The sequence below is a fragment of the Haplochromis burtoni genome, unplaced genomic scaffold (genome assembly GCF_018398535.1).
Source record: "Haplochromis burtoni strain Fernald_Lab_line unplaced genomic scaffold, NCSU_Asbu1 Contig_406, whole genome shotgun sequence".
In the NCBI taxonomy this organism is placed as follows: Eukaryota; Metazoa; Chordata; class Actinopteri; order Cichliformes; family Cichlidae; genus Haplochromis; species Haplochromis burtoni.
In genome coordinates this window covers 80,598-94,240 of record NW_024582767.1, presented here as the reverse complement: position 1 = coordinate 94,240, position 13,643 = coordinate 80,598, and the positions used below count along the sequence as shown (strand labels likewise).

Here is a 13,643-nt window from a genome sequence, read left to right as displayed (position 1 = left end):
TGGCCTCTCTGGGCGTGTTTGACTGGAAACAGGTGTGTGTCATCTGAAGATGAAGGCCCAGCCGATAAACATTATTGGAGAACATCTGCTGCTTGTCACAACATGGGGCGAGCAGGAGCGCGCCGCCATCCATCAGCCTCACTGGAGAGTGAGTGTTTGGGGTGGGGTGGGGGGAGAGTCCCCTGGTACTGAGCTCGCTCACCCATCACTCAACCCAGGACGTCCTGGATATAGGGTGCATGTATGGTCCAGGCACCTGCCCGCCTGTGCCGGACCACAGCCGCCGTTGGCCAACGGGAGAGAAAGCGCTCCAGTGGACATGAAAAATGCCTCAGGGAGAGTGCACTTGCTCTCTGATGCTGACACACACACACACACACACACACACCTTAACACTCAGCTCAGGTAACCCACCGTTTACTATCAGGAAGGCAGGCATGGCCTTAATGCTTGACCCTGCCCAGGCTGATGATGAGAGATGTCTGGTAGTTGCCTTGCTCAAATTTGCACACTGACACACACAAACACACTAAGAGCCACATGATCCCATAGCTCTCAATGACAGCTGAAACCTCCACCCATACCTTATTGCCCCCCCACCCCCAAACCCCCAGCCCACACAACTTAGGGATCACAAAAATCAATACCATGCAACGCTGCGTTCATAGCACACATTACAAAAAAAATAGATGGTTAGTTAAAGGAAATGTCCACAGATGTGTTTGTTGTTATTTATTTGGTTCACGGCACTGTCACAGATGACAAAATGAAACATACTAACTGGCTGATAAATCAAATGTATCTTCTCTTTTAAACAATGTAGCACCACTGATATGCCAGGAAATGAGCACAGTAGGGTTACGAGTGATACAACTGGCACCGACCTGAGATATAATACAAATACAGTTTTTTACAAAAAATAAAAACAGACGAACACCAATCGAGATAAAATGTCTTGTAAAAGTAGTGCAGTAGTGAAAGGGGGAAATGAGTTTCTACTACTGTAAGTCCAGAGAAAAGTGCAGTAACATTTTCTTTTGTTGTTGTTTTTTGGGGGGTTTTTTGTAAAATTGCCCACCTCTGTGTCAGCAGCTCACTCGGCGAACACAAATCTGAAAGAAGTTTAAATGTAATGACTCGTGACCAGCACTGCACCAGGAAAACCTGTGGTCAGCGCTAATAAATTGAGTGTTTGAATTGCAGGGAAATTAAATTTGGTCAAGCCAAACTTAACCTTAAAGTGAGTTGAGACGAATATTGGGCCATTATTGTGTCCCAGAGCCAGCTTCTTCACAAATGAACTGGTTATCTGATCTTCATTCTTTTCAGAGGGAAAAGCGTTAACATTAAAATGCAAAAAATGTATCTGAAAAGTGCAAGCACCACTGTGAGACTCTTTCCAGCATTTAACAGGCCACTTTGGTGCACATAAAATATTCTATTTTTTCACTTTTGGACCATATTTTTGTGTCTCGCGTTGACTTTTTCTGTGTGTGTTCATCTTTTGTGTTTTAAAATAAGTAAACAAGCTGCCCCGGTATTTCTAAATCTGTTTCATACATTTTTATTTTTACATAGATATATGCTTGGCATTCTTTTACACTAAACATTAAGCCTTTTATGGACACCCACATAAAAAAAGTGGCAGTGGATGAAAAGAATCTCGTGTCAGTAACAAATGTAATTCAGGTATTTGTTTGTTTGTGTGTGTGTGTGTGTGTGTGTGTGTGTGTGTGTGTGTGTGTGTGTGTGTGTGTGTGTGTGTGTGTGTGTGTGTGTGTGCGTATTGCTAAGAAGCTTGTGTAACTCTGAACTTTTAATTTTAGATTGACTGGGTACGTTTGAGTTCATGCTCCTTTGAAGGCCTCTCACATGCCAGGTCCACTAGTTAATCGCCCCCGAGCTTGGGATTTGGTGATTGAGTGCCAGTTTCTGACAGCCGACTACAAGTTTGAGCGAACATATTAACACCAGCATTACCTTTACCGAGATGATCTGAGTAATGCTTCACTGAGCCAAGTCCTGTGTTTGAACACCCAGTCAGATGTTTGTACCTCTGCTTGGGTTATGTGGTTTTGCTGCCTGTTCTTCTCTTTCTTTGGGACACAGAGAAGTTCAGCACTCCCGGGGTTTGGTGGAGCGGTGCTGAAAAGAAAAAAAGAGGCAAGAAGACATCAGCACTATTTGCAAATCAAAAGCAAATGTTCTGGGGATTTTGGAGGAGAAGTTACTGCTACGTAGTCTCCCCGTGCGCTTGGCTTTGAGGAGGTAAAATGAAGACAGCTTCAAGACTGGCTTCATGCTGGGTGCAGATTAAAATAACTGTCAGGAGACGGGAGCAGCTATTGAGAGAGACAGGGTGACACACAGAGTGATGGGGCTCAGCCTCTCACACTTCATGACACAGTATTTCACTAAAGCTGGTTCAGCTTTACAGCCCTTGACCCTGGGTGTCTATGTTTTCTGTGTGTGCGAGTGTGTGCGTGTGTGTGGTCAGGTATTAGTCATGTTGTGGGGACTTGAGTGGATTTACAGAGACACATTATGGGTTGGTGTCTCCCAAAAGGGGACAGAAAGTCAGTGCTCACAATGTGAATTGTTAATTTGAAAGGGGAGGACACTCTTTAAGGTTAAATGATGATAGAGGTTAGGCAGATAATCTGTAGTCCTCTCATGTAATGATACATGGTTGTCTGTGTCTACAATACTGTGCAAAAGTCTTGAGTCACACCTCATTTCTTTATATTGTACTTTCCTGTGATTTTAAGTAGTCTTGATAGTTCCCCAGGCTTTCTGAAGGTCTTTCAAAAACATTTTCATTCATTGGCTAATTTTTCAGTCTTTTTAATTCCAATTCTTGTGCCTGATCAATATTAGAGGAATGTTTTTTCTTTCTTTTTTTTGTTTTGCGATATAACAGACAACTTAGCAGAGAACTAATTTTGAACTGTATTTTCAGGCCCTTTGCTACTAGCAGCTTTGTTCCCTCTTATTTAACTGAATCTACAAAAAATGCAATAGACAGTTTGACAGACATAACATAGTATTTTTGTACCACCAAGGTGGTTCCCATGAGTTTCATAGATAAAAGCGTGATATGAGATATATCATGCAATATATATTATGCAATCTATCCTAAAAAAAATGAGGAAACTTGACAAATGGAAGACAAAACGAAGAAGTGGAAGGCCTAAAACCAAATCATTTTAAAAGTGATGTAATGATCATCAGATTACATCAGAGTTTGATCCACCATTCAATACCATCTGAAAATGATCTGATTGACAATGGCTTTTCAATATGACAATGATCCCAGACACACTTATAATGCAGTAAAAGCACACAGTGCAACACAATCATTGATGGATTGGCCTCCCCAGAGCCTGAACCTCATCATTATTGAAGCAGTGCGTGATCATCTTGACAGAGAACAAAAGGCAGACGACATCCAAAGAAGAGCTTTGAATGTCCTTCAAGAAGCCTGAAGAACTATTCCTGAAGACTACTTGTATTTTGCCTTGTATGCTGTATTTCCATGTATGTTTGCAGACTTCAATAAATTCCTCCACCTATTTCCCATTTACTTCCACACATATGCAAAAATTAGAGGTTGCTCAAGTCTTTTAGATACTTGCACTATGCGTCTCATAGTGCAAGTATCTATTTTCTTCGTGTGTTTACCTTCACTACATGAAGGGCCAAGCCAGGTGAGCGGGCACAGGCAACGTCCATTCACCCTATCACAGCGGGCCCTGTCAGAACAGCGACACAGCAGGGAGCACTCAGGGCCAAAACGGTCTTCGTCACAGGCTGAGAAAAAAAAAAAAGGCACAGTGAAAGAAATGAGGAAATTTAAAGAAAGGAAAGACTTGACGCAAGACACCCTAAGTGATCTTTTTTTAATATCTATTTTGGATTTAAGTGAATCATGTTAATAAAAGTAATATCTACTTTTTTCACATCTGTGCCCCGTTCTTCCTGGGGGACAGAGACAGCGTCCTGTCGATGGGTCACATGGGGCCTCGCCAGCACAGTCACATGATCTTTCACAGTTCGGTCCAAAGCTGCCAGCCTCACATCCTGAGAAGAAAAAACAGAAACATTCACACGCATACTTTGAAAAATGCAGTAATGATCATTCAAGTTCTTCTTTAACTACACGGAAACTGCTTCATTAGACATGAATAGCCTGGGAGTGCACTGAAACCTGCTGTAAGTAGTTGATAACACGTGTATACGTAAAAATATCCTTTTTTTTAACATAATCCCTTTTAGAACAAGATGACGATTAACACATTTAATAAACATTTTGGAAATTGAAATTTAGTTCTTAGCACACATGCAAATATACATTTAATGGAAATGAATGGATTCACATACTAACAACAGCATTTAGTTATAAGAAACTGTGCATAAACATTTTCTCAGATAGACACAAACACCCTGATCGATCCAGGTCGGTGTCCTTCTACCTTCTAGCTGCTCTTCAGTGCTCAGTCCTATCTCCTGCTGGTACTGAAGTGGCCATTAAGGCACTCAAACTGGGGCTGAGAGCCCCACAAGCTTGCAGGAGGGCATGAGGATGTAACAAGAATGCATTAAGCAGTAGGGAAACACCCGTCTCTCATCAAATAACCAGCCTGCCTGCCCACCTACCTAACAGCCTGTCTGCCAGCCACCACACACTCACATTTTGCTGGAAGTCTCTCATTCATTCATGCTCATATCTCCCCATGTACAGTCGCAGCTGGCTATCCAGGTGGCCATTTAACAATGAGCACAAACATGTGACTGTGAGCACTGCTGTGTTTTAAGTCTTCGCAGACATGCTGAATTACAAATATCCCTCTTTGTTACTCGTTTAACCTTTACTCCCATGTAGTTGCATGTAACATACTTACGTCTTTGGCACTGTGAGCCATGGTAGCCCGGTGGACACGCACATTTGCCTGTCACAGGATCGCACGCTTGCAGCACCTTACAAACGCAGGTGTGTGCGCAATTCACTCCAAAAAACCCAGATGGGCACGCTGGGAGGAACACAAGACAGAGGATTTAGGTTGGTTAAAAAAGTGTTTTATCTGGATTCATTCAGTCTTCTATGTGACCAGGGGAGTTTGAAAAAGATCTACATTTCATAATGTCAACGGGACTTCTAGTAACCTTATAACCAAGTTTTCTTTTCTTTATTTCGAGTGAGGGTTTGCATACTGTGTTGACAGGAGTGGCCGTAGTATCCTGCAGTACAGCTGCAGCTGCCAGTGAAGCGGTCGCAGGTCCCATTGTTGAGGCATGGACAGTCTTGTGCACAATCAAGCCCATATTTTCCCTGTGGACAGGCTACACACACAGACACACACAATGGGTTGATAACACTAGAAAGAAATGTGACATATAAGCCTGAGTGATGATTATTGGAGTAAAAAAGTAAAAAATGTGTGCATCAAACATTAAACACTGAAAACATTAAAACTGGGGAAAATGTCTTCTTCATAAATGCAGACTGAAGTCCATCATGTAGCTAATAATGGGGAAACTACTGCAAACTACTGCAATATAAAGTTTGTTGTTGGCTTTTAATTTGAAATGACCACAATCAAATTCTGCTGAGTTTAGGATTTTTTTTATTGTAGAATATCTGGAGTACCTGTCTCACAGCGGGGTCCAGTCCAGCCGAGGCCACACTTACAGGACCCATCACTGGGGTCACACAAAGCCCCGTTCAGACAGCTGCAAGCGTTTCTGCACTGCATGCCATAGCGCCCCCTGGGACACACTGGAGAAACAATTTTCAGGAAACATCATAATACACAAGAACTCTTCTGTTCAGCAAAAGCACTAGTGGTTGCACCAAACATAAAACACACACAGTGCACAGCTCGCGCTTTCCCTTGTCTCTTTCACACACGCGCGCGCGCACACACACACAAACGCGACTGCACTAACCACGCTCGTGTTTATTTAAGCAACAGTTTCTAAAGAGATGGCAAAGTAGCCTAATTTGGCGCTGATATAAAAGAATAATCATGTTTCTCTGGGTAATTTAGATTGGGAAAACAATAAGCAAGCCGTCTTTGATTCCCCTGTTTATTTATTTGCTTCCTTGCCAAATCCAGCGACACGGAACACAGAGAATGAGCCACTTTAGGTTTATGTAAACATTCAACAAGAGGAACTTAAGAGGTGGTATGTCCAAGTACATGCAGGAGGCTGAAGACGAGAACATTTAGTGCAGGCAGCGCTGGAAATTCCCCGTTTGCAATCCAGCTGAATTGCTGATAAAAGGAGAGATTAAGAAAACTCAGCTCTGCCTCTGTTTAGTGGGAATAAAAGCCCTGTGATCATCGCAGCGCTTACACTGAGGAAATGGAGAATTTGTAACTTAAATACACAGGGAAAATGTTGAAAACTACACCCTCATTTTAGTGGTTGTTTCTCATTTCTAGTTAAGTGTCCTGTTTCTAAAGAACTCATTAGAGCCAGTGGTTCCTAATGATGCATGGCAGTCTCAGTGGTGACTCTCTGTAAACTCGAGAGGATTGTAAAAGAAAAATGTCTAAATATAAAGCCTGTTTGATATGTGTGATATGGTTCTGCTTAAAGTTGAACAGCGAGGTGACACTTGTAATCTAGCAGTCATTTCTTCTTGCTTTAAAGCTGCTGCAAAATGTTAAATGAGCCAGTATGCATCCTGTTTAGAGTCAGTCTTGAAACTACTCTTGTAGTTCTTTGAATATCATTCTCTGATGTGCAGCACTGTTCTTGCCACTTTGCATCTAAAATTCTGCAAATATATAATTTTGCACTAATATACTGCAAATAAACATCCTCAGTTTAACGTTACCTTGCTCGCAGGACAATCCCATCCTACCAGGGCCACAGATACACCTCCCGGTTACTGGGTGACACTGTCCAACTTCCCCACACGTGCTCATCTTAGCACAGTCTTTCCCATAGTATCCACTTGGACAACCTGCATGAATAGATATGCTTTCATCCATATGAAAGAACAAATTAAAAACTATGCATGTATTAATTTTACAGGCATCTGCATTACTTCAGTTGATGTCGACCAGAATTTTGTAACGCAACATAAAGAATGGTTGTATCAAAAAAGTCTCTAAATCAATCCAGTTAGATTCAATTTTATTTATATAGGACTGAATCAAAACAACATTGACCTCAAGGCACTTTATATTGTAAGATAAAGACCCTACAATAATGCAGAGAAAATCAAGGTTTGTCACTTGGTGACAGTGGGAAGGAAAAACTCCCTTGTAGCAGGAAAACCCCCCCAGTAGAACAAGGCTCAGGTAGGGCAGCCATCTGCCGCAACTGGTTGGGAGTGAGGGGAAGGTGACAGGGTAAAAGAAAGACTGTGACTCTAATCAAGCTATAAGTATAAGTAGGCAGAAATATGACTCGCAAATATGACTTTTATTAGAGGACAAGGACATTCAAACTTTCTTGACTTACTTGAGCTGCAGTCGCTGCCTATGAAGCCAGGAGGACAGTAGCAGGAACCAGTCCTGAAGTCACAGCGACCACCATTGATGCAGCTGCACCTGGACTTGCAGTTCGGCCCAAAAGTCCCCGCTCTACATCCTACAGAAAAACCAGACACACAAAACTATTACTAGCTTAAATTAAACATATCATTGAGTCATGCAAATCTAAAGTGTAGCCAAATATGTACTCCGCAGCAATAGTTATTTCATTAGACTTCCTGTTTTATTAAAAACTAAATAAATAAATGGATAATAGCAGGTGCGTCTTATTAGCCAGTGGTTGCAACAGAAGATTAACAGTATACTTACTTAGCCCACATCGCGGCCCATAATAACCGGGCAAGCAGCTACATTTCCCCGTCACCGGATGGCACTGCGCTTGGTCTCCTGAACACTGGCACAGCTTGGTGCAGTTTTGTCCGAACACTCCAGCAGGGCAGGCTAAAATGATCAAACCGGCAGCACATCACGCACATTAGCACAACAGAAGAATGTAAGAAGCAATTTTTGGGATCATTTACCTTCTTTGTTCAAAGGTGAATGATAAATCTTTGATGCACAGGTCAGCTGAACAACTAACCTCTCATAGCTGGATCAAAGACAGTGGTATTGTATTATGCTTATAATTTAATATCTTTATAATATATATATATGTTTGTGTGTAAATATATATTCTGATTTTTTGTTTGTCTGAAGCTCTCAAAGCGTCAAATGGAGCACAGAGATTGAGGTGGGTTGAGTCGGCGGTGTTCTTACCAATGGAAATACTGATACTGATTTAGGAATGAGTGCTGCCTGAAGAAGAGTGCGCAGCAGGTTGTGAATCAGTGTAAAAAGACCTAAAATGAACTTTGTGCTGGGGTGCTTACAGGTAGCTGTGTCGGGTATTTGCCTTCTGACCTGAACCTACCATTGGTAATATCTAAAGACGTTTGGGGCTGCAGTGCAGTTTAAAAGCATGTTAATTAGTAAGCTTTCGAAAATCCTATTGTTAATTTATAGCCTAAAACGTGTGTGTTAATTAAAGCTTTGTTAAAAGAAGATACATATTTCTGGATATAAATAAAATAAATAAAAATGAAAAGGAATGAGCCTCAAATGCAGTCTTAATTTTTCATTGTTAACCCTGATGGGCATTGCACACCCGAAAAGAAACCATAGTGCTGGTGATACGGCAGCAGATAAGGCCTTTATGCACACATTCAATAGTATGTGGGAACAAAGACGCATGCCGTTTCCCTTTCCTTCCTCAGATTATCCTGCGAACATACTGGGACATTCAGTATTGACTGCTAATGACACCAAAACTCGCAGCAACTTTCCCTGGTGCCCAAACCCAGGCAAACACAGAGGGACATTCTTTCACACACCCTGTCTGCATACATACATATGCGCTCATCACAATAATGAATGAAGTCCCCAGACAATCAGTCATAGGGAACAAGATGAATCTGTGAACCGAGCATGTTTTCGGGTGAGACCGCAGCACTAAGCTACTCAGTCAGGCAGCAGCAGGCAGCGTGGGGGACAGATAAGAAAGGACTCCAGACTAAAGAGGCAATTACGGTGCTGTCATTATGCATGTCTGCCTTCCAAAAGCCCTTATCCGCCGCCGAGGAGACAAAAACAATGCCTTCTGTTTTACTTGGCAACCGGTGTGTAACATTTATCAGATGTCTGGGGAGTGTGTGAGGAGAGGAACGGAGCTGAGGCCGTAAGGAAGGGGAGGAGGGTGGGTGAGTAGAAGGCGCAGTGAAGGGCTGAGGAGGGACGCTGCTTATATACACTCCTTAAGGGTACGGTTTGAATAATGAAACATTCTCACAAGCACACAATTGGTTTGTTTCAAGGCGACAGTGTTTTTATCAACAAGGTAGCTAAATGGCCTCAAATGTAAGCCATGTAGGTATACTCTCCTGACTACCTGTTACAGGTAAAGGACATTAGTGAAAGTCTGTGGATATTTAAGATCTAAAAATTGAGCAAGCAAGCCACTAATCACCTCATGATTAGAATTCATTCAGACAGGTTTTGTTTTCCTTCTTACTTTTCTCGCAGCCAGCCCCTGTGAGTCCAGCTGGGCAGCCACAGCTCCCCGTCTCATGGTGACAGGACACTCCAGCCTGGCACTGACACCGCTGGGCACAGGAAGCACCGTAGAACCCCGGGAGGCAGGCTGTCAGTCAATACACACATCACACACACAGTCACTTCACTCTTATGTTCTTTAGTGCCAGTTTCATTCAGCCGCAATTTCCTCAGTCCTGTACGCACTCACATTTGTCACACCTGGCTCCTCTCCAGCCTGGCACGCACTCACAGCGGCCTGTCACATGGTGGCAACTCGAACTATGGGCACAGTCACACCTCTGCTCACAACCCTCCCCGAAGAATCCCTTAGAACAGGCTTCAGACAAAAAACACAAGCGCTTGCGGTTAGCATGCAACATCGCAGCCAAGGATGCACTTTTAGAAGATGTTTACCTTTTATATGCTTGGAAGGCTAACTGCACAAACTGTTTTGACATACCATGTTATAAGCTATCGGCTTCTTTTCCTGGAGTAAACAAACCTTTCTGCTGCTGATATCCAAATGTTAACAAATGGAGCACAGGGGCATGCCTGTCTCTCATGATGTTGAGAGACAGGCTACAATTTTATGTGTCTTTGAAAAAAAACCCGCATCAGCAGGTAGTAGATTATGATAAAACAACTATGCTGTAAGTATAGGAAATCACCTGACTGGCAGAGGTCTCCTGTCCAACCATGGAGACACACACATTTTCCTGTCACTCTGTCGCATCTCCTTCCATTCATACAGCGGCAGACCTCGGTGCAGTTCTTTCCATAACGTCCTTCTTCACACTCTGGGACAGATGGAAAGGAAGGTTAAGAGAAAAGTTACATTCAAGTAATAATTTATCACACAAATACAACATGGCTTTTCCAAGGCACCAAATTATGAAGACAGGGACAGAAAGACAAAATATTTAATCAAGAAAAAAAAAACTTTTGTTTCTTATAGCTTCCCTACAATGTGCATTCACTATCCCCCTATTACATACACCTTTTGAGCAGTGAGTTGGACTTTCCGGTTGCCTACAGAACTGCCTGTTTCACCACATAGATTCAATAAGTTGCTGGAAACATTCCTCAGAGATTGTGATCCACACTGACATGACACAGTTGCTGCAGATTTGTCAGCTGCACATCCATGATGTCAATGTCCCGTTCCACATCCCAAAGGTACTCTGTTGGATTGAGATCCAGTGACTGGGGAGGTCATTTGAGTACAGTGAACTCACTGTCATGTTCAAGAAACCAGTTTGAGATGATGGAGTTTTGTGATATGGCACTTTCTCCTGCTGTGGAAGAAGACATCAGAAAGTACACAAACTGGTCACAAAGGGAATGAAAGCATTGAAGGCTGTGGTGTTTAAACAATGCTCAGTTGGTACGAAGGGACCAATAAAGTATCCCAACAACACCAGCCTGAACTGCTGATACAAGGCGATACAATGTCCTATTTGAATGTTGCAGCAGAAATCAAGGCCCATCATAGTTTTTCAAATATTCAGTTTCTAATTCTGGTTAACCTTACTGAACTGTAACTTCAGTTTACTGTTTTGTAGCTTGTCACACCTGGCGCCCAGTAGCAGAAGACCTGGTGTGCTCTTCTGCTACTGGGCGATCGTGGCTCAAGAGTTGGCAGTTCGTCTTGTAATCGGAAGGTTGCCGGTTCGAGCTGGCTCGGACAGTCTCGGTCGTTGTGTCCTTGGGCAAGACACCCTCTGGTGATGACCAGAGGGGCCGATGGTGCGACCTGGCAGCCTTGCTTCTGTCAGTCTGCCCCAGGGCAGCTGTGGCTACAACTGTAGCTTGCCTCCACCAGTGTGTGAGAGTGAATGAATAGTGGAACTGTAAAGTGCTTTGAGGGCCCCGAAAAGCGCTGTATAAATGCAATCCATTATTATTACTGGAGTGCATCTGCTTCAAGGTTTGATATGTTGTTTGTTCAGAGATGCTCTCCTGCCTTCCTTGGTTATAATGAGTGGTTACTTGAGTTAATGTTGCGTTCCTGTCAGCTTGAAGTGGTCTGGCCCTTCTCCTCTGACCTTTAAAATCATCAAGACATTTTTTCCCAGACAACTGCCTCTCATTGGATATTGTCTCTTTTTCTTGCCTTTCTCTGTAAACAATAGAGATGGTTGTGTGGGAAAATCCCAGCAGATCAGCAGATTCTGAAATTCTCAAACCAGCCCATCTGGCACCCACAACCACGTTTAACGCTGCTTAAACCTTTCATCTCCATTCTGATGCTCAGTTTGAACTTTAGCAGGTGGTCTTCACCATGTCTACATCCTTAAATGGAATGAGTTACTGCCATGTGATTGGCTGATTAGATATTTGCATTAACTGGCAGCTGAAAAGTTGTAAAAAACAGAGTTTAATCCATAGTACTGTCAGACTCACCCAATTCGCAAGCTGCTCCAGTCCATCCCAGTGGGCAGGAGCACCGGCCACTGATCCTGTTACAAGTCCCTCCATTTTGACACAGACATTGACTTGAACAGTGCCCTCCATATCGTCCTGCAGGACAGGCTGAATACACACAACATAGTATAAGCATTTGAGTTTTGACTGCAAACGTTCTATTATATTTTTCTAGCCTTTCTTATATCATGAGGTCATTTCTGCAAGTGCAGTAACTGCGCCAAGAGATTCCCGAGATAGATAACATGACTAACGTCGGTTTTCAGAGTCTGCTGACTGATATTTATACTGCCAAAAAGTTCTACAACACAGCACAGTGGTTTGAAAAATAGACTTCTTTGACATTACGGTCATCATGCTCAGTAATTAGCAGTTTAACTGATGAGCCACTCACGCAGTTGGCACCTATCTCCGGTCCACCCAGCTGTGCAGCTGCATCTCCCAGTCACATGGTTACACTGACCTCCGTTCTGACACTCACAGGTCTGACTGCATTGCTCTCCAAACTGACCCTCTGGGCATTCTGCCACACACATGCAGGCACACACACACATTCAATAATATTCAAGTTGCATTCCTAGAAAACAGACGTGAGAGCTAATTGGTCATTTGAGACATTATGGTTTTTAGCACCCATATTGTAAACGCAGTAATAATCAAAGTCCAAGATGGCATTTGGGGTTTAAGAAAGAGGAAAATGCAATAATGACAGAGGTGCATGATTAAGTCATGCTCGTGGCTTTCTGCTCACTCTGGTTCTGGTAGTTAGAACCACAAAATGGCTGTGGGCGAGAGGAAAGTCTTGAATAAGACTGCAGAATGACAGACTAAGGACTTTAGTGGGTATTTCACTGGCTTCATTAAAACAATGGCATGAAATCCTCAAGAAACTTCAGCCTGAGAACACTGGTTAGCTGCTAAAGTCTCTTCCAAGTTGAGCTCTCCCTTTCCTAATGTTGATCGCTATATACATGTGGGTGCATTTATCCAGAATAGACTTCAATTAAACCATGTATGCCAGAGGGCACTCTTGCGCTCCCTCCTTTCTCCACCCTTACCCATCCCTAAAAAAGTCATTGGCAATGTCTCATTATAGAGATAATTGTTCACAAACACTTCATAGCTGAGTTTAAGGAGAGGATGTCGTGATGGGCTGCAGTGAGGGCCTCCCTCACACCCTGTTTTAATGATGTGGCTTCCATTACCCAGAATGCAGTGTGGTCCTGCCCAGCCGGCGGTGCACAGGCAGGCTCCTGTGATGTGGTGGCAACGGGCACCGTTCCTGCACTCGCACATCTGGCCACAGTCAAGACCGTAAAAGCCGTCCGGGCACACTGTGGGCCGAGATAAAACATCCGACTGGTTAGAACTGGCAGCTTCAGAAAAAAGAGGAGAGGATAAGGTTTAGATGCCAATATTTTTTTATTTAGTTCTTTTTTTTTCCTTTCCCACTCTCACTCTGTTCCCCTTCTTCCTACTTTCTCTCTCTGTCCTACTGAAAATACCAATATCAAATTGCAGTACCACACTGCGGCTGTTGCAAAGCGTCTGCGTTCGTTAAGTGAGCTCATGTCCCACATGTGTGGTGGATCTGGGCCACATCAAAAGTTTATGGCGGCTCGGAGGCCGTTCCCTCTGGGG

General features: G+C 43.2%; 1 protein-coding gene across 1 annotated transcript in view; it reads right to left on the bottom strand.

The window, feature by feature from the left end:
• Positions 1–638: 638 nt before the first annotated feature.
• megf6 (multiple EGF like domains 6) overlaps positions 639–13,643 on the bottom strand; it is a gene marked incomplete in the record, with an annotated part of 58,299 nt that continues 45,294 nt past the window's right edge. The window contains 15 exon segments of the mRNA XM_014340852.2: positions 639–2,145; positions 3,682–3,810; positions 3,952–4,080; positions 4,902–5,030; positions 5,212–5,340; positions 5,648–5,776; positions 6,845–6,973; positions 7,477–7,605; positions 7,818–7,949; positions 9,556–9,684; positions 9,787–9,915; positions 10,247–10,375; positions 11,982–12,110; positions 12,397–12,525; positions 13,208–13,336. Of these exon segments, the coding sequence (XP_014196338.1) occupies positions 2,066–2,145; positions 3,682–3,810; positions 3,952–4,080; positions 4,902–5,030; positions 5,212–5,340; positions 5,648–5,776; positions 6,845–6,973; positions 7,477–7,605; positions 7,818–7,949; positions 9,556–9,684; positions 9,787–9,915; positions 10,247–10,375; positions 11,982–12,110; positions 12,397–12,525; positions 13,208–13,336 (1,889 nt within the window).